At 43.1% G+C, this 26,000-nt stretch overlaps 1 protein-coding gene across 1 annotated transcript in view; it reads right to left on the reverse strand.

Moving 5' to 3' along the window:
- RBPMS (RNA binding protein, mRNA processing factor) overlaps window positions 1-26,000 on the reverse strand; it is a 104,380-nt gene that overhangs the window by 30,052 nt on the left and 48,328 nt on the right. The window contains exons 2-5 of the mRNA XM_077345660.1: window positions 25,794-25,867; window positions 19,482-19,520; window positions 18,233-18,295; window positions 3,487-3,640 (exon numbers count right to left, since the gene is read on the reverse strand). Coding sequence (XP_077201775.1) covers window positions 3,487-3,640; window positions 18,233-18,295; window positions 19,482-19,520; window positions 25,794-25,867 — 330 coding nt within the window. The remainder of the gene's footprint in view (window positions 1-3,486; window positions 3,641-18,232; window positions 18,296-19,481; window positions 19,521-25,793; window positions 25,868-26,000) is intronic.

The raw sequence follows: 26,000 nt of genomic DNA on the forward strand, positions 1-26,000 counted from the left end.
AAAATATTTTACCTAAAAAAAGCCATTTTGTCTCTCTGGGACATTTTTACCTGCTACCCCCTCCCCAAAAAACCCACTCCTCAATAAGTTGCATCTGCACAGGCACCAGTCCAAGCTGACTTACAATATTTAAACACAATGTATTTAATAAAAAAAACAAAAAAAAACTCAAGATAGCAACAAAAGCTAAAATTAGCAACCACACTGAATACTCAGTCTCAATGTGGGGCACTCATTTTTGATACAGCACACTAGAGATGTGACTCTGTCACAGAAAAGGCCTTCTATGTTTAAACTATCCTATACAGCAGGGGTGGCCAAACTGTGGCCCTCCAGGATGCTTTGCCAGGTGCTCATGGGAGTTGTAGTCTATCAACATCTGGAGAAACACAGCTTGGCCACCTCTGCTCTAAAAGACGGGATGATATTTACAGGGCCACCCAGAAACATATATGGTATTTAAAGAATGGAAAACATATCCCTACTGCTCCTGTAAGACAGGGTCATATTGTTCAGAGGAGTGATATCACAGGATAAACTGGATGGAAAAGAGCTACAATGCAAAAATCCCTCAGGTTTACCTTCAGAATTGATGAAGTTTTAAAAGCAGACACACAACACACAAATAAATGTGATTAAACTGGAGGATTTCCAAGATGAATAATTCTAAAACCGGTATTTATTTTTCCATGGGTGCTAGTTTATATAGACTTACGCAGTTACTGAACCCAAATTAAGATGTATGCATTCTCGGCCTTGGAAAAGAGACAGAGACTGACTAGGTTACAGCTGCAAAAATACTTCAACACCTGTGAAATGGGTTTGTGGCAAACCTTCCGTGACAGACAGAGGATGTGTGGGAGTAAATCAGAGCAGTGCTTTGAACCAGCCAATAGAAGCTGTGAACTGACACAATATTAAAGGCCAAGAGGGGAAGGTTTAGTCCATTGGATTATGAATGGCTAAGAGTTCAAGGCTGGAAGTGGGAAAACAGAATTATGTTAAGAGTGAGAATTAAAGATCTGTAGATATCTCAGATGCCCGGTCAAGCGTCCCCGTCTGGGTAACTGAGGAAGCATACCTCAGCAGATCTGGGCAGCAATAAACCCTCTTTTGATAAATGCGGCTTACTCCTAGGAGCACTACTGTTGGCTGGCAGAGTTTGCAGAATTCGGTGTGTAAGTAGCATGTTTACACACCTGCCTCAGAAAGCGTTCCCCCACCCCAGCCCAGGCACATGCTGCTTAAAACACCTCACAACTCCTGTGTGATCATTAATACTGACCAGCTTTTTTTTTTCCTGAATAAACTTTGTTCTTGTTTACTTTTTTCCTTTGGGTACAACTGGGATCAGAGAAGATGTGTTTATGCTTCAGAGGTACGGCTGCTTAAATGATTCACTGGAAGCCTGGCACAGTGGTGAGACCAGGAACATGACTCAAACTCACACGTATTTCTCACTAGGTTCCACACATGGCGAGGGACACAGGGAAACAGTCACTCAACTCTGAGGACGTATTCTTGACATTAGCAGTCCTACCAATTCTCAGTGTGTATGTGAGGCCTAGTTCTCTCCAGTTAAAGAACTATCAGGCGGGAGGTAATGTGAACGGCCTCTCCCAGAGATCTGCTGCCCATCAAGAGTAGACCAACAGGATCTGACTCAGTAATAGGCCAACAGAGAGCCCACATGTCTCACGGCATGCATGTTATAACAACATTTCATTTCAAATTTCTAGAGGAACTGGTGAATTAGATCTATGCCCTACAAATTGTGAATAGGTGGGCAGAAGGGACTGTGTCGGTGCTTGGCTTGTGTGGCCCTTTCTTGCAAGCCCAGGGAAATCCCACTCGCCACTTTGGGATCGGGAAACAAATATCTTCCAGGCAAGACTGGCCAGGGATTCTGGTTGTGGGGGAGATAACCTGGACATGGGTCACTGCGGGTGGGCAGATATTTCTGAGTTTCTTACATTGTGTAGGGGGTTGGAGTACATAACCGTTGGCGGTCCCTTCCAACTCTATGATTCTGTGATTCCAAATAAGGTGGCACACTCCATAAATGTAACAGCGCATTTCTTTCTGGCCTCGAAATCTTTCGCTTGTCATCCAACCCGCCGTTTCAATAATTAATATTTCCCCTGATTTCAAACATATAGCTTCCCATTTCCTCGTGCTAACCTGCTTTCAAACTGTCAAGTAAGAACTGTTGCCTTGCCCTCGTCAAGAGCTTAAAAGACAATCCAGCCTGGAGCCACAGACACTTGGGTGGCATCTAATTTGCTGATAATACTCCACATTTTCCTCTGCAGATAGGGCCCTGTGGGGGAAGGCCTCCTCATTCTCCTTACTTCCTCTCAAATCCATTTTGTCATAGAATAATAGAGTTGGAAGAGACCTCCTGGGTCATCTAGTCCAACCCCCTGCACTATGCAGGACACTCACAACCCTATAGTTCACCCACTGTAACCTGCCACCCCCTTGAGCCGTCACAGAATCAGCTTCTCCATCAGATGGCTATCCAGCCTCTGTTTAAAAATCTCCAAAGATGGAGAACCCACCACCTCTCGAGGAAGCCTGTTCCACTGAGAAACCGCTCTAACTGTCAGAAACTTCTTCCGGAGGTTTAGATGGAATTTCTTATGAATTAATTTCATCCCATTCTGGTCCATCTCTCTGGACCAAGAGAGAACAATTCTGCTTCATCCTCCATATGGCAGCCTTTTAAATACTTGAAGATGGCTATCAGATCCCCTCTCTAGGCTAAACAGACTAATCTCTCCCAACCTTTCTTCATACGTCTTGGATCTCCAAACCCCTCACCATCTTTGTTGCCCTCCTCTGGACATGTTCCAGTTTGTCCATATCCCTCTTCAACTGGGGTGCCCAAAACTGAACACAGTACTCCAAGTGAGGCTGAACCAGAGCAGAGTAAAGCGGTACCATCACTTCCCATGATCTGGACACAATACTCCATTGCGTACAGCCCAAAATCCCATTTGCCTTTTTAGCCACTGAATCACACTGCTGACTCATGTTCAATGTATGGTCTGCTAAGACTCCTAGATCCTTTTCGCACATACTATTGCCAAGACAAGTCTCCCCAATCCTATACTGGTATATATGGTTTTTCCAACCTAAATGCAGGGATGATTGGCTACGCAGATTGAACATGTTGTTTCGGTGCCAACTGCCTCCACGGTGCTGGTTTTACGTTCTCTTTTGGCTCCACCTCCTGCAGCAGCCATGTTGTAGCTGCAGCTACCACCCTGCATCAGAATTCCAAAGCTGCTGAGAGGCTCAAAAAGATTGAGGAGAGTGGATTCCCCCTCTGAAGTGGCAATGCAAAACAGTAAGAAAAATAAAACGCCCAAACTACTGATGTTTGAAAAATCTATACAGGAGTGTCCCTCTGATTCCTAGAGACTTGCTTCTTGAGAGGCGCATACTTCTGCTTAGTTACAATGTAAACCCCCACACACTTACATGGGTCTCTGGTAATGAACTGAGGTACAGTGTTGGGGGCAGCTGGAGTGCTTGGATTTGGTGTTCCCACTAATTTGCTCTTAGCCATCTTCGTGTTGGCCTTAGCGAACTCTAGCCGGAGCGTCTGAGGGATTTCTGGGTCAAATCGAATTCCCTTTTGCAGAGGGAGAAAAAAAAAGATAACATCAATTTTCTATTTAATAACACCTCCCCACCACCACCAAAGGCAGGCGGTAATAAACTGATGAGGTGACACACAACATGATACAAAGCAAAATAGTTCAGAAACAGGGAGGTGACAGTCTCCCAAGAAATGTGAATTTTCTTAAACAGGGACAAACACCAGATGAAAAACACGTTCTATTTGTCAACGAAAACAATTCAGTAGTTGGAATTCGTTACAAGGAAAAAAAATGGGGAATTGAAAGCACTGGAGATAACCAAACAACAGAAGCTGGCAAAGACAAGAAACGAAAATTATGAAAGGAAACAGTAAAAAACCAGCTGCACAGTCAGGGTGTTATTTTAAAAACAACAACAACAAAAAGGAACACAGCCATCAAGAATGCTACAGGTATATTCTTGTATCTCTCAGGGAATGGAGTTTCCAGAATGAAAACAATCTAATTCCCATAATGAAGCAATGCTTGGTGGTGAAAGATGCTGTCAAGATCCAGTCAACCTCATAGGGCATGGGTGTCCAAAACTGTGGCTCTCCAAATGACCATGGACTACACTTACCATGAACCCATGCCAGCTGGGGCTCATGGTAAGTGTAGTCCATGGACATCTGGAGAGCCACAGTTCGGCAACCCCTGCCATAGGTATTTCAATCCAAGAGATGAACAGAGGTGATTTGCCGCTGCCTGCCCTGCACAGCAACTCTGGACTTCTTCCGTGAGGTCCCATCCAAGTACGAAACAGCTTAGTCCGGGCCATCCAAGCCAGAGACAAGCAGCATTTGCACATCACGTTTCAAGTGCTGACAAACCTTATTTCATCCCTGCAAAGTAGGTCACTTACAGGCGTGCACTGCACATGGCAGGACAGAGAGGATCAAGCTTGCCCAAGTTCACCCAGTGTGTTGATGACCGAGTCGTACCACATGAAACCTGTATTCGTTTTTTGCCAGTCACTCTTAAAGCTGAAATATCGTGGAAATCGTAGTCTGAAGACCGATTGAGACACATAATTGAGATCTGTGAACAGATGCACTTTCGAAGCAACAGCAGCCACACAGGGCCGCCAATTTGGATCAGGGTTGTTATATTTGAAACAAATTTTCAGGAAAGGTTCCTTATAAGGACAAGGTTTGTGAGCCTGCACTCACTCGAACATTCTGTGATTCTAGCAAGCATTTAATGACAACAGGAAAGCATCCCAGGGCTGTAGGTTGGAAGCCAAGGTGCCTTTATTTGTGTTTCAAAAAATAAAGACTTGCATTCAGTGAGATCTCCTTGTGCCAAGACCTTCCTACTGCCCCCTGCCACTGTGGCCCGGTAAGACCCCGAAACTTAATTACTAGAACGGGGGGGGGGGGGGAGGAGCTGGGGGAGAGCATGGGAGATAATATGCAAAAATCACCGCCCCTTCTTCCAAAGATAGAGAAGTGCCCGCACGTCTTTGGAAATCAGGGACAAAATCTTTTGAAATGTTTATGAAAACTGAAGATTTACTAATAAAAGCACTGTTCCCCCACTTTTAGCTTGCTGAACAACAAAATGACAACTCTACCAGGTATGCATATGGAAATGCAGTCAGAGTTATGACCTGGTTGTTTGCACTGGTGTCCCAAACATAACCTCGAAGGAAAACAACCAATCCTTCCTATGCTTCAAACCTGCATTTTCAAAGATTCTGTGTTAGGCTCAGGAACAATATAACACCAAAGCAGTGTGAGGATCCAACACAGTTCACACAGTCTTGTGTTTCAGTATTTTTCAGTTTGGGTCTATTGTAAGTAGAAAAAGAATTGGGATTCCTGAAAAATCCCAGATCCAAATACTGGTATGGATTTTTTGAACTTGCTGACCTGATCCTGAGGCTGGCTTGGCTTCCCTAAGCTGCAGGAGAAGGCAAAGCAGAGACGTCCTGGCGGAGAGCAATAGGCTCTCTGCAGGCTCAGCCAATCGCAGCTGGGCTGCCCTTCCTGCCACCGGGTTTAAAGTGTGCGGCAGGGGAAAGAGCTGCAGAGCTGCACCGACATGGAGCTCTCATCTCCCCAACACCCCACCCAACCCTTGGGCTGGCTTTTCTTGCAGACCCTGAGGCAGCAGGAAGTGCTAAACTCCTTGCCACCCTGGCTGATCCCCGGCGGACTTCTGCAGTCCCTTTAAAGTTTAAAGAGACTGCATAAACTTGCCCGTCAAAACAGCTGGTCTCTGCTGTTTTCCCAAATATATCTGGGATTTCCCCCCAATTCTTGGGATTTCCTGAGAAAACCCAGATACATCTAGGATGCTGAAATATACCCGTATATTTTCAGCTTAGGTAGATCCGAATGCAAATCCCTAGTACTGTCCACAGGATATGAGAGCTTGCCAAGGACAGATGAGGGGCCCAGGCTTACGTTAGGGATTCAATTAATTAGAAAAGGGAGGCAGATAAACAAGAAAGCTATGAAAATGTGAGATGCAGGGGGAGTCTTGAAAAATGTAATATTTAGATGGAAAGCTTCTGTATGTGGGTGGGGGAGAGATAATAAATTAAATCTGAATGCTCCACTCTGAGTTTTAATTAAAAACCCAGACATCCCTTGCCATCTAGTCTTTCCAATGTCTGAAATTCGCTATGGACAAAAATTCTAGGTCCATTAAGGCGAAGAAGAATTGAGGACAATAAGGTTCCGAATGTTAAGTGACTACAATGAGAAGGAAGGGAATAAATTTGAGGCGAAGATTGAAGCTACGTAAGCTTACGCTGCAGTCTAACATAAATACCCCCTGCCAGAATGCTGCTAGGTTTTGAAACAGAAAAACACATGTGCAAAAGTAAAAGTAACATAATCACCAGACAGAAGGGTAACGGACAGAGTTCTCCCTGGGACACCTTCCCCCCAGTGATGGTGGGTACCAGACAGGCCAGCAAAAAGACAGTCTTGCTCATTCCCTGAGAGCAGCCAGGCTAGCCACTTCTTGAGAATGCCCATTGGCACTTACCGTGAAGGGTACTTCTCCCTGGGTTCTAGGACTCCATCCTTGATGGGTGGTTCTCACCGCTGGTGCTAGGGAGGCAGGCCTTAAATTTACTTCCTCTTCCTGTCTCCCTGGTAGAACCGCCCTCATCTTCAGTTGTGATCCTTCCAAAGCTCAGAGAAACAATACTCCAAACTACCGTAACCATAACTCTCTGTAATAATTTTTCTTTTCTTTCTTTCTTTTTTTTAATAATAAGAACATGAAATAGTGGAAGAGGAAGCAGAAAAAACAGTTCCGAACAACTAAATTCCAATATTCCCCCTTTTCCTGTCCCATAATGACTATAACTGGACTAAATTTCAGACGACGTCCAGGGAGGGCTGGATGGAGTCCTAGAACCCAGGGAGAAGTACCCTTCACGGTAAGTGCCAATGGGCATTCTCCCCTGGTTCTAGGACTCCATCCTTGATGGGATATGCAAGAGCTTACTTTGTCCCGGGCGGGATTGTGTCGTCTGAATCTAAGCCTTGTAAAAGAACACTTCTGCCAAAGGCAGCCTCCGCTGCACTGTAATCACTAAGCTTATATGGCTAAATTTTTGTCCTCAGTTTTTTAAACTTAAACTGTCCGATGCATCTTGACTATCTTTGTATAGCCTCCTAATCTGCTTTATGCCAATAAACGTATTGTATTGTATTGAATACTAAGCTTATAGTGCCTAATAAAGGTGGAAATTGAAGACCAGGTAGCCGCCTTGCAGATCTGTTCTACAGAGGCAGAATTTATCATGGCAGCATTTGTTGCAGCCCCCCTAACTGAATGCGCTGTAATGCCAGAGGGCACAGGCCTACCCAATGAACTGTATGTTTCAGCAATACGATCCCTGAGACACGTTCCAATAGCCACAGTAGACATCCTTTCCCCTTTATTAGGCGGAGAAATGCTTATGAACATTGACTCTGATCTCCTAAATGGCTCCGTACGTATAAGGAATGCCTTGAGGGCCCTTCGTACATGTAATCTATGCCACAAAACTTCTTTAGGATGTTTAGGGTCAGGAAAGAATGTAGGCAAATTGATTTCCCGCATCCTGTGGAATCTAGATTCCACCTTGGGCCTAAATATAGGATCTGTCCACAAAACCACCTTATCTTTGTAGAACACCCAAAGATCTTTCCTAATGGATAAAGCTCCTAATTCTGAAATTCGTCTAGCAAACGTTACTGCAACTAAGAAAATAACCTTGAGTCGCAAATGTCTCAATGAAATATCCTGTAAAGGTTCAAAAGGTTGTCTCAGCAACGCTGATAGTACCACACTCAGGCTTCAAGTTGGGAAACGATGCACGGCTGGGGGAGAAACTACCGTGGCTCCCCTCAGAAACCTAGTAACGTGAGGATGCTTGGCTAAGGGAAACCCTTGAACCTTCGGAATAACTGTCGCCAAGGCTGCCACCTGTCTACGTAATGTGGATGGTTTCAAACCCTTATCCAATCCTTGTAAAAATTCCAAGATGACCCATAACCCAGTCTTTAAAGGGTCCTGTTTTTTTTTTTTTTTTTTTGTCTGCACCACCTGACAAATACCTTCCAAGAATAGTTATATATCCTAACAGTAGAAGGTTTTCTGGCCGCCAGTATGGTGCTAGTCACCTTTTCACTAAGGCTGCATTTTAGCAGAGCTGACCGTTCAGTCTCCGCGCGGTCAGCTGTAGCCAGCCTGGCTCGTAATGCCAAACTGGCCCCTGTGTCAAGAGATCTGGTATTACCGGTAATGACAGGTGTTTCCCCACCGCTAGACGCAGGATTGTTGCGAACCATGGTCTGCGTGGCCAATAAGGAGCCACCAGGATTACCTGTGCCCCTTGCTGTCTGACCCTTCTGAGTACCTTGGGAATGATTGGGACTGGAGGAAATGCCATTGAGCCGTCAGGGCATCTATCTGTTCTGCTCTGAGTTGAGCAAACCTGGTGAAAAACCGAGGTAAGAGCGCATTCTCCTGACTGGCAAATAGATCTACCACTGGATTGCCAAAGTGATCCACAATCATTTTGAATACACCCCAATTCAAGGACCATTCTGCTTTGGAAATCTCCTGTCTACTGAGCCAGTCGGCCTGTACATTCAGGATCCCTTTGATATGTTCTGCTCTCAGGGACAGAAAAGTCTTCTCTGCCCATTGTAAAATCAGTGACACTTCCTTGTGAATTGAGGGAGATTTCGTCCCCCCTTGCTTGTTTAAATAAGCCTTGGCTGCAACATTGTCCGTTCTTACCAGGACATGCTTTTGCTGTAATTTGATTTGGAAGTGTACCAAGGCCAGTCGAATTGCTCTGATTTCCAATAGGTTTATTGGAAATTCCCTCTCTTGTGCTGACCATTTCCCTAGAACATGCCTAGTCTCCAGAGCGGCTCCCCACCCCGACAGACCGGCATCTGTGAATAGGACTAATTCTTGTTCACGAAAAAGCGTCCCTGACCAAGATTCACCGGCTTCAGCCACCACAAGAGGCTGCTCCTTACGGCAGGAGTCAACCTGATTCTGATGTTTGACTTGGCTGTTATTTTCTCCTGAAATGGCCTTAGAAGGGACTGTAAAGGACGCAGGTGGAAATGCCCCCATTGTAATGCTTCCGTGTTTCTACCAGAACTCCCATGAGTTTTGCCAGTGTCATAAGTGAAGTTGATTTTTCTCGTATCACAGCCCCCACCAGATCTCTGGTCTTTTTGATCTTTTTGTTTGGCAAAACCAATTTTCCTTTTTTTTTGTTTCTTTTTTTTGTTTCTTTTTTTTTTTTTCTGTGTTCAACAAAACTCCCAGATGCTCCAAAGCACTGGGTAGGAACCATGGAACTCTCTTCCAGATTGACTAGAAATCCTAATTCCTTCAGAGTGGTAATCACTCTCTCTGTGTGTGATGTTGATTCCTGAGCTGATGATGCTCAGATCAAGAGGTCGTCCGAAAATGATGTATTAACACGCCTGACTGGCGTAATGCCACAAATGGAATTGGACGCCAATCCCCGTTTGATTTTGGCACTGTAAACAGAATTTTCTCTGTTCCTCTGCAGGAACTATTTCTATTGCTCTTATGTTTAGTAGATGTTGGACTGCTTTTAGCAGAGCATCTCTCTTGAGCCGATTTGCGCTTAATGGGGACACCAGACACCTGTTGGGGTGAATTGCAAAAAATTCTATTTTGTAACCAACCTGAACTATCTCTGCAGCCCATTAGACGGACTGCGCTTCAACCATCTGTAAGGGAACAATGATAAACGACCCCCTACCGGAATCTCCCCGTCTTCTAGGGAGTCATGCTTTATTCTGGGAGGAGTCCCTGTCCGGCTTCTCCTGTCTGTTGAAGCCTTGTCTGCTATATCGGGAGTAACGTCCCCTACGAAGGGAATATCGACTATTCCCCCAGGATCCTCTCCTGTTCTCCCGAAATCTTGGTAGGGTGTTCTGTGATCTGAAAGAAAAGCCTTGAAACTTTCTATCATTACCACGTCTAACAAACTTTGGCATCATTTGCTTTTTATCTCGGGTTTCGATCAAAATTCTATTCAATGCATCCCCGAACAATTTATCTCCCTGAAAGGGGTAGGCAATAACAATGGATTTGGAATGATTGTCTGCAGGCCAGGCCCTCAGCCAAAGACCACGCCTAGCAGCTGCCAAGGACACAAGTCCCCTGGCTGCAAAAATAACTGCATCCAAAGTAGTATCTGCTAAATAACAAACTGCCTTTAACAGTCGTGATACACCTTCAGTAGACTTCTTGTCTGCTTCAGGAATTAATCTTACCAGCTTTCCAGTCCAGACTATCGAAGCCCTAGCCGTTATGGAAGCTGTGGACGAGGCTCTAATGGCCATAGCTACAGCCTCATGTGCCTTTTTGAGAGAAAAATCTCCTTTTTATCCATCTGGTCTCTAAGGTGACCCTCACCATTCTGAGAAACCAGACCCTGTGACTGCAAGGCCGTGACTGGTGCATCGACCAAAAATGTCTGTAAAACTCTTCCACATAGTCTGAGAGTTTGTACATTTTTATATATATATATATATATATATATATATATATATATATATAAATGCCGGAAATTGCTTGTTAGCCATAGGTTTTTGCCATTCTGCCTTAATCTTTTTTTTTTTTCCAAAAAACTCAGGCATAGGAAACACCTTTTGTACGACCTCCACAGGAGGAAAAAATTCTTCCTTACCTTTCACTCTAGGCTTCATATCTTTTTCTGGCAGTGCCTCAGCTGCCTCTGGCTGAATAAGGGCTAAAGCCACAATACATTTCTGTAATAAGGGCTAAAGCCACAATACATTTCTGTAATAAATCTTGAAAATCCTCCTCTTTACAAAATCTCTGAGTTGACTCAGGGACCTGAATATCTTCCTCCATCGCCTGTGTCCCCTGTTCTTCATCCATCAAAAACTCACCTTCTGGATCGTTCACAGACGATCCTGAGGACATAGGTAAATTATAGCATATCTTTCTAGCCGCCTTGGTGGGAACGGACTGAGGAACCTGCTCATAGTGAACAGAATGCGATGGGGAATAATATTGAACAGGAGGATGCAGCATCCTAGGCAGTAAAGGTAAAGAAGGCACATTTAAAGCAGACCTCTGCTGATAAAACGAATTCATTTCGTTTCTTAACATACACTTCATAAAATTGAACATTTCAGAGGACATGCCAGCAGGCAGCCCTTCACTCACATTTGTAGGTCTGTCTCCAGAAGAAGTGCCAGGCCATGGGTGTCCCAGAGAGCCAACAGAGGTTTGGGATTCACCTTGTATTATAGAGCTCGTGCAGTCATTTTGGCATTCAGCCACTAGGGGGACTCCTTCCCCCACGTGCAACTCAGAGCTCGGCACATGGCTGCCCTCCAGGCCAAAGCTCCCTGCAGAGCTAATAATGACGCAGTCAGAATTGCCTCCGGAGCTTGTTTGTTTAGGCAGAATGCCTCTGCTAGCCCGTTCACACTTCTCTCCACGCAGCCTTTTGGCTGTTTTGCAAGTAGCCTTCCTAGGCTTATCGGGCTGCTGCTGGGCTGCCACGGTCAGTAAGGTTCCCGATGGAACGCAATCTGCCGGGCCCGTAGCTCCACCGGCAGCTCCATGCGTGCCTGGGAGATCAGACTCCAACAAATAATCATTTTGAAAAACACTTGTTGCCATTCTGAACAGTAAGTAAATTTCCTATTAATCTAACTTTAAACTCTAACCTGGTAACATTAACTATGAACTGGGAGGGAAAGATACAGAGGAAAAGAAGTAGAAGGATTTTAGTATAGAAATTCCAACTAACAGTCTTAATCTAGCTTCTATAAAAAAAAGGTGAAGAGCTAATGCTCACACAACCGCACTCCCTGCAGGCAGGAGAAAAACTGAAGATGAGGGCGGTTCTACCAGGGAGACAGGAAGAGGAAGTAAATTTAAGGCCTGCCTCCCTAGCACCAGCGGTGAGAACCACCCATCAAGGATGGAGTCCTAGAACCAGGGGAGAAGCTTACTTTCTAAGTGCAAGAAATTCTCCCCTATCCTTGCACACACAGGAAAGTATCTGGGCTGTAGTACCAGTTTAACAACAGCGGCTGCCGCTTGATTTGGCTGATGTGGTGCATGTATGAGATCATGGGTGCCATATGTACTGCATCTCAGGGCTGCTGTCGCTTTTGAACGGGCCCTACTTCAGGGTTGCCAGAGATCCAGGGTTACCCTGGATAAAATGACTGTTTTGTTAGTTGGACTCTGCCGTTATACCCTGATGAAGTCCCTCCCATCCACAAATCTCTCCCTCTCCAAGCTCCACCAGGTTCCCTCTAAGCTGTGTGTGTGACCGGCCATTCATCAAGACGAGAAGCCCTGTTCAGGAGCAATCTGGGGCCGCAAAGGGTCTTGCACTGCCCGCTGCCCATTTTAAGATTACAGCAGTTCTGTTTTGCTCAGGATGTGAAATGCTCCACTCAGTGGGGGGGGGGGGGGAGAGAGAGGAAACATTGGGTTCTACCCCTAAATCTCCAGGAATTTCTCAGTCTGGAGTTGGCAACCTTACCCCAGAGAGAGATGAGGCCTGATCTACAAGGGGTCTTCTCCCAATCAACGTTTCCCTAGTTAACGTCCGTGGGAAAAGCTTGCACTTGGAAGCAGGCAAGGTCCGTCCAAACCCAGGAAAAATGACACGCAAACGCTCTAGGAGTCCGAGCCAATCAACAAAAATAACACCCCTTTTTAATGTTCCACATTAAAAAGTTCCAGCACCCTTTTAAGAAATCTCAGCCGTTTTAAATGACCTAATTTGTTTGGCAGCAGAATCTGGGGCCATAGGCCTTAGCACAAGTCACATTCCTCAAACATCTTTAGCATCAGCACCATATAAGGTAGTCTGTATCCTGCTCTCCTCTGCTCTTATCCCCGGAGATTAGCAGAGTCAAAAAAGACAATGTACAATGAAAAAGAAGACACAAAAACAGAGGGAGAAGCCAAGGCACTTACTGCATGCTTTTATCAAAGTCTGAAACAATTACTCCCTAAGCTTGAGAGAGTTTTATTTGGAGGTTCATTAATAATGAGATTAACTCTGTATACATAGATAGTTATACTGGCTTGCAAAATAACTCTCCTCCACCTTCACGCTGGAAAATCTCTTTAAATGGAAGTTCCCCCCTCTGCCCTGGAAACAGAGATGTAAGATGTCAAGAAACGTCCAAACCTAAATTCATTTCACTGCTAAAACACGAAACTCATCGCGTATAACTTTAATTAGCATATACAATTGTTCTTTTTGGCATATTTATGGACCTTAAGAACCAAGCAGTGTGTTCCTACACAGATTTAAACCTTTCTAAGGGCTTAGAAAGTTGTAACGGTTTAGGAATGCACTTTTAGTTTTCAGAAATAGATTTAGACTGCCACAAAAGGGCAAAAAGAGTACCAGCATATTTGGGTATTGAGTTAAGCAATGGAACATAGGAAACATTTAACTCTTCAAAAGTGTACTATCATCATACATATCACAACAGACTAAGAAGATTTTCACATTCCCTTTCTAAAACAGATGTTATTCAGTCTGATTTTGAGTGAAGTGATACAGGGATAGGACTGGCATACAATAAATTTATTTCCACTAATGAACCATCTCTTATAAATCAAATTATAAATAAACACATACACACTATAGTCGTTTCAATCAGTGCTGTGCTTTCCCACTGCCCTTTTTTGCCATGTGTTCATCCTTGAAGATTTTTTTAACGTGTTCTAAGTTGAGCTCTATAGCGATAGACCAATATAGCACTTCAGTGCTTATAGAGGCACCATTGAGATGCCTTGACTCTACTAACTCAACGGAGTCAAGGTATCTCAGTGATGCTGCTATAGCACTGAAGAGCTGTACTTGTTTTAGTGCTATAACACTCAACTTAGTGCGTTCAAAAAAAAGTCTGCGGACTTTTATGGCTCTCTCCTGAAGAAATGTCTTGATGTTCGGGATTAAAAGAAATTCCAGATTGGTATACGTATGAGGAACTGATTTATGTGGATGGTAATTAATATGCAATCAAGAGAGGACCATTCAAATGACAAGATGTTGTTTCTTATACTATCAAATGGTTGAATTGCTTAAAGTACAAAAAGGAAAGGGGTTTAATTTACAAAAATCTAGGTTGCAAAAAGAAATTCTAGAACAAGATGGCAGAGAAATTTTGAAACTGCATAAGCAGCTTTTAGAATGGAATATGGAAGAAGAAAGGGTTAAAGAAATAATGATTTCATGGGCTAGTGATACCGGACATTCAGTAAATATGGATAATTGAGAAAGATTATGAAGTCAAAACATATGGTCTCCTCCATGTAATTCCATTACAGAAAATATATACAAAATGATTTACTGCTGGAACCTCACTCTGGGGTAAGGCTTACTAAATGGAATTTAAAATACAGGATAAATGTTGGAAATGTAAGAGTGAAAAGGGCAAGTTTTTTTTTAATGTGCTGGGACTGTATGAAGGTAAGACACTATTGGAACAAATATAGAGAGTTAAAAATGTTGAAAGGTAATTTTGAAAAAAAAAATCCACCAGATTTCTACTGAACTTTTTAGAAGGAAAGGTTCATAAAGATATTAAGGTTTTGTTTTTATATGTGATATCTGTAGCGAGAACTGCCTTTAGTCCAAATGGAAAAGTTCTAACATGCCTTGGATTGAAGATTGGCTAAGGAAGTTGATGAAATTGTGCTGAGGTTGCTAAATTCTCAGCAATATTAAAGGATCAAGATCTGGGGAAATACCATGAACAATGATCATTATTTTGGATTTATAATAAAAGCAACACCTGGGCTTTGCAAACATCTATAAAAATCAAGAAGATAGTAGGTTCTGAAAATAATGTAGTGTAATGAAACTGAGCTTTATTTCTCCACTTGATTGGGTTAGGGGAGAAATCTAGATTATCTGATTCATGTAACACTTTTTTCTGTTATGTATGTTTTAAAATTATTTTGGGAGGGGAAGTCTGCGGAAGACTGTGTGGTGAAAGAGGGCAAGGGAAAAAAAACAGCACTGTAGGAAATGCTCAAAAGATTTTAAACGGCACACCACAGTGATTCAGAAGTGCAACGAAGGGGTAGGAAGCAGAAAAAAGTAGGGTCCCTCAAAAGCGGCTCAACCACACTTTAGTAACCTGACACAAGTGGGTCTATATAGATAGGTAAATAAATTCCACTAGCAGCCGGTTACTAAAAGGAGTCTGTCTGAAATGACAGATAAAATCCATAATAATCTTAATTTTTCTATCTCGCCGTTCCCATAAGCAAGTTATCTACTGATAAGCATTAACAATCTGTTAAGGATAACAGAAATCAGTGCAAGAAAACATAACAGTTCATCTTGACTGGGCTGTGACTGGGCTGGATGAATATCACAATCATATCCTAGGCCAGTCTTTCTCAACATATTTACCATTGAGAAACCCCTTTTTTTAGGCTTCAAGAAACCGTGCAGAATATGGTTGGAAAACATAGCCTACCTGGGGCTCCTCCCCTTCCCACCCCTTCCAGGCCCATCACTGGCCATTTTGGGAAGGGGCATAAATGTTTGACACATTTAAAAAATATATACAAAACTAATTAACTTCCACCCTTTCGGGAAACCCTTTCAGGGCTGTCAAGAAATCCCTGAAAATCAAGATCCCTCTTCCTCTTCCTCTTCCTCTTCCTCTCTCTCTCTCTCTCTCTCTCTCTCAAAACAAGCTTCTAGTCCTTAAGGCTGCAAAGTCAGCCTTTAAAAAAACCTCAGAAGCTGGGAGTGAGGGTAGATTGCAGAGTGAAGAGCATTTTGAATAGAGTGGAATTGGGACCCCTCTGTGTTGCTTAACTCCTTCTCCTTAACTGCAGAAACAAAATTATATAAAGCAGCAGCAAACAGATGCAAGCATACTTTATTTGCATGATGTATTCCAAAATCCCAGGTGACTTTCACATAAGCATTTGTTTAGTACGAAACATCCCTGGTTACGCAAACCTGCAACAGAGAGAAATCTAGGCTAATTCACAGCCACGAAAGTGCTTTCGACAAGATTAATAAGCCCATGCCTGCTAGTACAGATATGGCCATTCTTTCTCAAGAACGTGATGCAATAGTTCAGAATTTGTGTTTCATCCATGGACAAGGGATTTTAATCAAAATGCAACCAGGCTAAATCAACTCACATCAGATCCTGCCCTATTGTAATGCAATTTCTGTGAATGCAAATATTGCTTAATTGGGGGGCAATCACTCTCCAAGAAATCATATCCCCCCCCACCTTAGGGATGGGACAAATATGGTACTCCCAGAACCGCATCACATTTCTGGCCTGGCAACTCCTCCCCCGTCCCCAAATTTGGTCTAGCACAAAATTCCATGTTAACAGTTTTGTGTATAATTAGTTCTGCGGAAGCTACTTCTCAAAAGCCATACCACAAAAAAATATTGTCGGTCTTTAAGGTGCTAAGTGGACTTGAATCTAACCGTTGTACTGTTGATCAACATAACGTAACTCAGAAACTACAGACTGCAGGGGTGGCCAAACTGCGGCTCTTCAGATATCCATGGACAACAACTCCCATGAACCCCTGAGCAGCAGGGGCTCATGAGAATTGTAGTCCATGGACATCTGGAGAGCCGCAGTTAGACCACCCCTGCTATAGAACATGAAGTTCTTCAGATAAACTTCTCTACATAAATTTATCTGCCAAGGGCATCTCTGCATCTCCTAAGGAATTCCGTGTTTCGCAGAAGAGCCTATGATATGTCCTAGAGTAGATTCTCTGTTCATTGGAGAGCCAGTCTGGTGTAGTGGTTAGGAGTGTGGACTTCTAATCTGGCATGCCGGGTTCGATTCTGCATTCCCCCACATGCAGCCAGCTAGGTGACCTTGGGCTCGCCACGGCACTGATAAAGCTGTTCTGACCGGGCAGTGATATCAGGGCTCTCTCAGCCACACCCACCTCACAGGGTGTCTGTTGTGGGGAGAGGAAAGGGAAGGCGACTGTAAGCTGCTTTGAGCCTCCTTCAGGTAGAGAAAAGCTGCATATAAGAACCAACTCTTCTTCTTCTTCTTCATTGCTAGACTCCCCTGGGCTTTGCTCTTGTCCCACACAAACGAAGCACACACCCTAGAATGTGCACAACAGTTTCCTGTAACATTGCACTGCAGTCATAATAATGCACTTAGAGAAAGTTACTCTTGCAGGAAAACCTCTCCACCCGTTCCTAATTTTGATTAGCCAAAAGGCCAACTTTTGTCTTTAAGAGAAGTTTTTCTCCCTTATAAAAAAGGCTACTGAAAGAAACTTTGCTATGGTTAAGTTCTGTAATGAGCCATTTAAAAGAAAACATCCTTTGGATCTCAGGTGTTTAATTTAAATTCCTTATCCAAGGGATGATGTTTCTCTCTTAATTTATTGTACAGGTGGCAGTGTAACATTACATGAAGTAACAAGGTCTACCTGATTTGTGTCATTTGAATAAACAATCAATGACTGGTATTTTTAAGTACCACCCTGCCATTTTCACTGTCGGGCTATTACAGCATGCCAGTGTAAAGAGCCTTCTATATTTATGCATTAGAAAATAAAAATATTTGGAAAGAGTAAAAAAAGCGTGGAGGGGACAAAACTATATAGAGTAGCAATTTCCAGTCAAAGCTAGTAAGCTTCTTGCTTACCAACCTTGCAAACTTATAATCTCTTCCACCCTGTGAAATTGACCTAGAGCAGTTAGCTTGACCACCATTACTGATTGTCTTTCAGACCAATCCTCCATGGGCAGAAACTCCACTAATAATCCCCGTTGTGACATGATGCCAGCAACCTCCCTTCCCTGTCCTATGCGTAACAGCATTATATCACAGTCTACCTGCCATATTCCATAAACACAACGGAAGTCTTTGAGAACAAAGGCCTCCCAAGCTCTCCACCCCCTTCCGTTTCTGCTCCTGCTTTCTATGGGTAGTGAGATGCGTTTTCTCTTGGGGGAGTCAAGCCAGAACTGCAATGCATCGGTTCGACTGTTCAAGCAGCTGCAAGCCATACCCATTCAGTGTTCTCTCGGGGGTACTTACGTTCAAAGCGTTCTTTGCAGCTTCTGCTTCTGAGCGACTGTCAAAGCTAACAAAGCCCACGGGCTGGAATAGAAGAAAGAGAGAGAGAAGGGAAAGGAAGTATGGAGGTTGCGCAAGAACTGCAATATAATTGAGACGTGCACGTAAGAGGGTTCAAGTACTATATCATTCCCGCTGTAACTCTGATCCCCCAATCAACCAGCTGAACCAACTGGAGAGTTAATTATATTGAGTGGGCCTGGCACGGTCAAGGCATCCGTTGGCCAGGGCAAATCTGTTTGCGGCAACAGGTAACTGAACAAAAACACTGAAGTCGACTTTTCCATCTAACAATAAGCAGCAGGTTTCTGCTCAACCAATGGTATATTATTTCCATTCACTGTCATGAGTGCCAATTTCTGATATGCAGATGTATTTAATTCTTAATTGTTTAAAAGGAAAACCATGAGTTATTGGGTTGGATGATTATGCCGCAGCATTATGATAGGACTGGCAAACACATGGTTTAAGTGTGAATTAAATACATTTGAAGGCAACTGTTGGATGCATTCGGGCACCACAAGATATTTTGGGCAAGAAGTTCTGTATATGCCACTTCTGGGGTTTCTCAAAGGCTGGAGAATGCTTCAGGGATTCCGAAGTAAGTTTCTCCAGCTTTCCCATTCTAGAAAAAAGGGAATGATGGAATGACCGAAAGCTGGACCAAACCTGTTTTTCTCCCACCACCCTAAAAAAGGGGATGACACAGTATTTTCCCTTACGCTTAAAGATAATTTGTCTTCACTGTCCTTCTCTTTTGTTCAGTAGAAATAACCCAACACAGGTCGTCTAATAACCAAGAGGGCTAATATGAATTCCAGAGGTATTAAGGGTGCTATTACTGGATCACATAATATAAGCAAAATAATTGGGTTAAAAACTGTGATGTGAGGTATGATACCCTCTGGACTGAAAAATAAACAAATCTGGTATCTGTGATATCTGAATTTTGTTTTCATACCTCCCCCCAAAGGTTATATGTTAATTCAAATTCCAGAAGACTCTGGGATAGATGATAAGAAAAGCCAACCTCCAGATAAACCAAAATAATCTATATTGGCCAACGATGCAGGCCAAATGCCACAATGAGACTTCTGGTGCTGAGACACTGACGAATTTTCATACTCGCTGCATGCTTAAGAACAGCTCGCAAATTAAATATACATTGGTGATGCGTATTGTTAATCTTCCAAATGTGGGTTATACTTACCTGTTTAGATGTGAGTTTAATAAGAGAGCCTTCATAGCCCTGCAAGAAGAAATAAAAATTACATTCTGGCCAAGAAAATAGCTAAGCCAGTTCCTAGGTAAATAAATATGAATGTATAAATACATTTTCCCACGACTATGCACTCCGGAGCAGAGTTATATCCTTCTAAGACCTCCACAGTTTAGGACTGCCCTGTGAATGACTTCACACCTGGCTAAAAGACAGGCTTAGAAAAAGGAAATTAAATCCGGTGTATTGACACTACTCTTCCTTTTTATCCAAAGCTTTAAATATAGAAAGGGTTAACGCTACCGAAGTTAAGCCAACCTGGTTTAAATTCATTACTGCGAGACATGCGTGCTATAGGTTGTTACAGCTTAAGAGAAGCGTTAAACAAAAGTCATGCGATTCCTTCAATCTGGGAAGGATTAAACTGAATTCCACACTGCAGCCGTTTGATTCCAAATCACAAACTATCGTTCATACCTATCTACCCAAGCGCAGGACCACATGGTATTTTTTTTCTTCTCCTGCAGATGAAGGAACTGTGTGATTTTTATTTATTTCTTAATCCCACTTTTCAGCCAAAACACGGCTCTCAAAAAAATCAAAACCAAAAGACAAAAGACAACTGAAGTTCAATTGGCTTCAATATCCTGTGAAAACATGACCTGAGTCTTCAGGGTGGACCATTTACTTCACAAGACCAAAAATCCTCAATGTGGTTTCCACTTTGGGACCAGGTAAAAGCCAGAATAGCCCGGAATAGGTATTAAACTAATAATAGTACCATAAAAAACAGTGCAATGTGTTAAAGGCACTCAAGAACAATATTTTGGAAATCAAAATGCAGAAATATGTGTTTATTAAACCTTTCTAGGCCAAAATGCTGTGGAACATGCCTTAAACAACCAACATTACCATTATTAAAATGCATTAAAAGCATTAAAAGCACTCCAGAACAATATTCTGGAAACCAAAACCCAGAAATATTGTGTTTTAATTAACCCTTTTTAGGCCAAATTGCCTCCAGAACACCATGGAACAGGCCGAAGCGGGCATTAAATAGATTATAGTTTTGCCAAAAATAAATAAAGTGAGATGCATTACAGACCCTTGAAAACAGTATTTTAGAAATGGATATACTGAAATGACACATTTTTATTCACCCTTTCTCAGCCAAATGCCTTTGGAACAACATGGAACAAGTTGAAGGTTTCATTAAATAAAACAATGGCATGTATTAATGAGACTGAGAACAATATTTTGAAATGAAAGCACTGAAATTTCACTCTTTTATTTGTAGGGTTGCCAGCTCTAGGTTGAAAATTCCTGGAAATATGGGGATGGAGTCTGAGAAGCACAGAAGTTTTAGAAAAGAGAGACTTTAGCAGGTTATATCACCACACAATCCATCCTCCAAAGCTTCCATTTTCTCCAGGGGAACTAGTATCTGTGATCTGAAGGTCAGAAGTAATCCCTGGATATCATAGGGATGACAGACTCCCCCTGTTGGGGCAGGGGTCCCCCACTTTAAGGTTGCACCACTCCCCCCCCCCAAAAAAAATGTAATGCTGGAAATTACGTTATGTGTCTACGTGAACCCAAAATGATATGGGCATGTCAGGAACATTGGGGAATGACACTTTGGGTTGGGAACAAAATTCTATGATATAAGCTAATTTTGTGCAGAAGTCAGAGCTTGGCCCTTGATGTCCTTACATCATTTCTAGGTCACATAGGTATGCTGCATTAATTTCCAGTGTTTCTCCCTTCACCTGGTAAGTGCACCTCCCATTCCTAGCTCTAAGGCAGTGGTCCCCAACCTTTTTATCACTGGGGACTGGTCAACGCTTGGCAATTTTACTGAGGCCCAGGGGGGGGTACTCTTTTGCCAAGGGACGTCGCTGCCGCCGCCTGAGCCCCTGCTTCACTTGTTTTCCCGCCGGCGTCCCTGACTTCCCGCCGCCCGTTGGGGGGTGCTGCCAGCAGCAGCTGCGCAGTGCCATGCCGAGGGGGAGCCCCAGCCATGGCGGCCACTGGAGAGCACCAAAGGTGAGCTGGTGGCAGAATGGCAGGGCAGTCCTCGAGGAAGCAGTTGGGGAGGAGGACAAGGAGGAGCTGCGGCCCGGTACCGACTGATCTACGGACCGGTCCCGGTCCCCGGACCGGGGGTTGGGGACTGCTGCTCTAAGGGACTTGGCAACTCTTAAGATAGCTCCAGCCACCACCTGGTGTTTAGCTACCCCATGTTTGGCTACTCCCTCATACCACATAGGTAATCGAACTGAAATGGGAAAGTTTCTGATAAAACACCTGCAGGGTAGAAATGGTATTCTTATAGAAAGAAGTTCCTAGATTAGATAGAGATGTAATTGCTTGCTTAACTTTATTGATTGATTGATTGATTTATATACAGCCCCTCTTGGACATACCATCTTGGGGCGGTCAACGCAGTCTAAAAGCTCAATAAAACCAATAGATTAACATACAAAACTTAAAAATTATAAAAACCACAATTGATCACTGTTGCATTATTAAGATAACATACACATATATACACATCAAGAACAATGTAGTGATCAGCAGTGTCCAGGCACATTGAGTCGCATGACATTCACCTTTTTCATCTCTACAATATTGTTCTAAAGTATCTGTAACATATCCTACTGTTCTTTGTGGTACTATTGTTTGTTTAATGCCTGCCCCGGACTATTCTGAGGTGTCCTTGGGAGACATTTTGTCTGGGGAAAAGTTCATAAAAGCATGGGAGTTCCATGTTCTCATTTCTAAAATATTGTTCTCGTGTCTGTAGCACATTCCACTGTTTTTTTTCCAGTAAAATCATTTGCTTAGCTCCTGTTCCAGGGTGTTCTGCCGACATTATGGTCTAGAAAAGGGTTAATAAAAGTACAAGTTCAGGGTTTAATTTATAAAATACTGTTCCCAAGTGTCTACAGTGCATCCCACTGTTTTTTTTCCCCTATGATACTGTTTGGCCTGCAAAGGGTTAATAAAACCATGTTTCATTAAAAAAAATCAAATTTTTCATTATTTACTCTGATTGTATCTGTCCCTCACTTGTTTTATGCCAATAAAGGTATCATTATAATTATCACATTTCATTTCTGAAATATTGTTCTCAAGTGTCTGTAAGGTAGTCCACTGTTTTTTGTGGTACTATTGTCTTTTTAAGGCCCATTCCGGCCTCCCCCCCTCCACGCTTACAGTTCTTCCCTACAAACTGACCTACCAGCAAAGAACAGATTCAGCACCACCAAGGGCAGCCATTTTGTGTTGGACCCCATGCCCAAAGAGGGTGTGATAGCATCCTGTCTACACTTCCTTAAAATTCCAAAAGCACCTGCAGGCTCAGACTCTTCAGTGGGCCTGAATCCAATTCTAGCCCACCTGCTCCCAATGGCCATCAAGAGAGCCAAGAGATGTGAGGCACAAATCAGACAACCAAGAATCTATTCCCTGAAGAATATTCATACTGAATTGTTACTGGCATTCAGTTTTTGGAAGGCCAAGTTGGAGCTTGAAAAGAGGGTATGAATAAATAAATCTCTTCCCATTCTCACATGAGTTTTATTGTTAAGCAGAATCTGACATTAAAAAATCCCATAAGGAAACCTTAGTAAATATCCTAGAATCTTTTGAACACTGTTTTCAGATTTTCCCTCAAAATTTCTGGTTGAATAATAGCAGAGTTTCCCAACCATGTTACTGTGGTACCATACTGCACCACAAATGTCAGTTCTATGGCACTGCGGCATAAGGGTTTCCAAAATGGTGGCTGAAGAGAACCCTCCCACCCTGTGCCTGCTATTCCCAGCTCCAAACAACGAGGAAAGAAAAAGGATTTTCTTTAAACACAAAAATTCTACCCTTATTTGGACAGGTTGACCCCCACTCACAAAGCGGCAAATGAGGGGCCGGGGGTGGGTGGCAAGGGGAGTTGCCCCAGGCTCCTCTAACTTCTGGGGGCACAGCATGGAGGCGTGGCCAGCTGACATCACTTCCGGTACTTAGAATCCTGAAAAATATTTCAGCGGCACATCCATGATCAAAAGGTTGAAAAAGGCTGAATTAAAGGTACAAGATTTGAGTTCAGCAGCACCCCAAAAGACCAAGGTTCCCAGAACATACACTATTGAGAGTCAAAGTTCCCATCATATACCAGATCTCTGACTCTCAAAAGCTTCTACTTAGGAAATCTGGCTGGGGTTTAAGGTGCTCCTGGATTAAAACCCTGGTGTTCCACTGCAGACCAACACAGCTAGCCTTTTGAAACTATCAAGATGAATTAAGATTTCTCCTTCAGATGCTGACTATATGATCTCTTCCACACTAGAAATGCTGAGAATACCTCTCTCCCTTAAGAGGGTATAAGGAACAGTCTTTGTTTGCCATGTGTCGGGGTGGGGAGGAGAGGGGCCTGTTCCGATTGTCAATTTCCCCTGTGATCTCCAACTGTTACTTCCATTTGATCACTCTACCCTGCCCAGTTCCTCCCAGATTCACTCACAACACTTTATGTACCCCCAATGCAATATGGGCCAGAAACACCTGCAAACATAACTGTGCTTGTGTGTACATAGGTTCTTTAAACAGTACACACTTCTGTTGATTATTGTTATTAAAAAAACAAATATTGAACAGCTGTTGCCACTCTAAAAAACACGAAATAATCCGGTCCCGTCTAAAAGACAGAACGGTATCAAAAATGGGGGTGATATTGTGGAACCTCTATTCTCTCCATTAAATCTGGATGTCAAGAGATTTTTTTAGAACCATTGCAGGAGGGAAATATTTTACACCCATCTATACTCGCAGTGCAGAACGTAAGAAGACTTGCGTAAAACACAACAGGTTTTGCAAAAGCAGGGCTGAATTCATGCAGCAAAAAGTAATTCTTCTGGTGCTACTGAAAGAATTAGTGGTATACAATTTTTTAAAATTAGTAAAAGGCTTTGTCCCCTTCCTTAACATAAATTGTACTGTTTGCCAGATATGCAAATAGGCACGAGATAAGAACTAGAGTGATAGTTTTTTATATACCAAAGGCACAGATGTGCCCCTAAGGCATGGGAAAAGTAGAGCTATTTACATCACACCATTTTAAGGGAGGGCATTTGGGGACTCCCAGGACGTAAAAATAGTAATATTTGGGGTTTCACAAGACATAAATATTGTCAGGGTACTTTCAGGGCATGTAGGCAATTCAAATTTGACGCACATGTAATTGAAGGCTTCCTATGTTACCAAAACAAGCAGAAGTCTTGTGTAATCTTAAAGCAACCCTTTTCAGGCTGCGGGCACGTCTGGATTCTGACAAAGCATGCTGGGACAGCCACAAAATGGCTACCGAAGGAGGACGAGCCAGCCACAAGATGGCTGTTGCATCTGACTTTCAATCACACAGTACACATCCTTGTGCTTTGCTGGCAGTTCCTGCCAAAGCAATGTTTTATAAATCTGCACAGCCAATCAAAAACCCATTCGCCAGTCATAAGCCTTGCTGGGAATAAGCCCCAGCTGGCCCCATCCACTCTCTAAAAACACTGTGTGGGCACCAGAACAGCTGGTGGTGAGCAACTGGTCACTGTGCTGGAGACCCCTGCCTTAAAAACTAACAAGTTGTTTTATTCTAACAGAATAAAACTCACATTGCAAACTACCTGTGAGTACAAATGTTTCCTGCAATGCACAGAGGAAGCTGAAATTTGGTACACTCATAGGCCAAGTTACCCTGATGACTACAAAAATCTTAAGATGGGACATTTTTACATCTAACGGAGAAATCTGGGACAAGAGATTGCTCTTCCAACAGAGCCCAGTTATTTCAACACACAGCAACCAAACGGGACAGAACTCTGGGCGGTGGGATTTCTTCTAAGGTCCTTCCTGGGAAAATGTCACACCACAGCTCTTATGCATCCCTCCCTAGGCCGACATTATCATCACAGGCTAGTATTTATATACTTGCAGTCCCGATCACACCACTAGGCTTTTTATAACTGCTCCCCAACCTAGGCTGTCTGCCAACTTTCAGTTCATGGGAAAGTCCTCTTTGCCAAGCTTTGATCTGCAGTAAGATACCATGAAAAACTGCGTCATAATTTCTTTTTTTTAATCCAGATACTGGAACATCTTCTGAATTTCTGTCTGCCTCCCCAGGAGAAACAATCACACGCAGCTATGGCTAACTGCCAGCTGCAATGGGGACAGAAACCACAACATAAATAACCACGCTGGCTCTTCGTGGCCTGCGTTTCCACACAAGTAGACAAAGAAAAGCAAGAGTACCTTGAACGGCCTGAACAACAAATACAGCTCTCGGGGTTTGATGTCCAAAGGCAGGCCACTGACGAAGAGCGTCCGTACCTTTAAAAGAAAACAGAAAAGCCATCTGTTAAGAACAATCAGGCAGCTCTGAGCCCTTCCAAAATAAACTATAATTTCATCAGCTCTGCAAAGGATGCAACTAGTCATGATGTGGGAGATCTAATCGCT

This window comes from Paroedura picta, chromosome 7 (assembly GCF_049243985.1).
Source record: "Paroedura picta isolate Pp20150507F chromosome 7, Ppicta_v3.0, whole genome shotgun sequence".
Classification (NCBI taxonomy): domain Eukaryota; kingdom Metazoa; phylum Chordata; class Lepidosauria; order Squamata; family Gekkonidae; genus Paroedura; species Paroedura picta.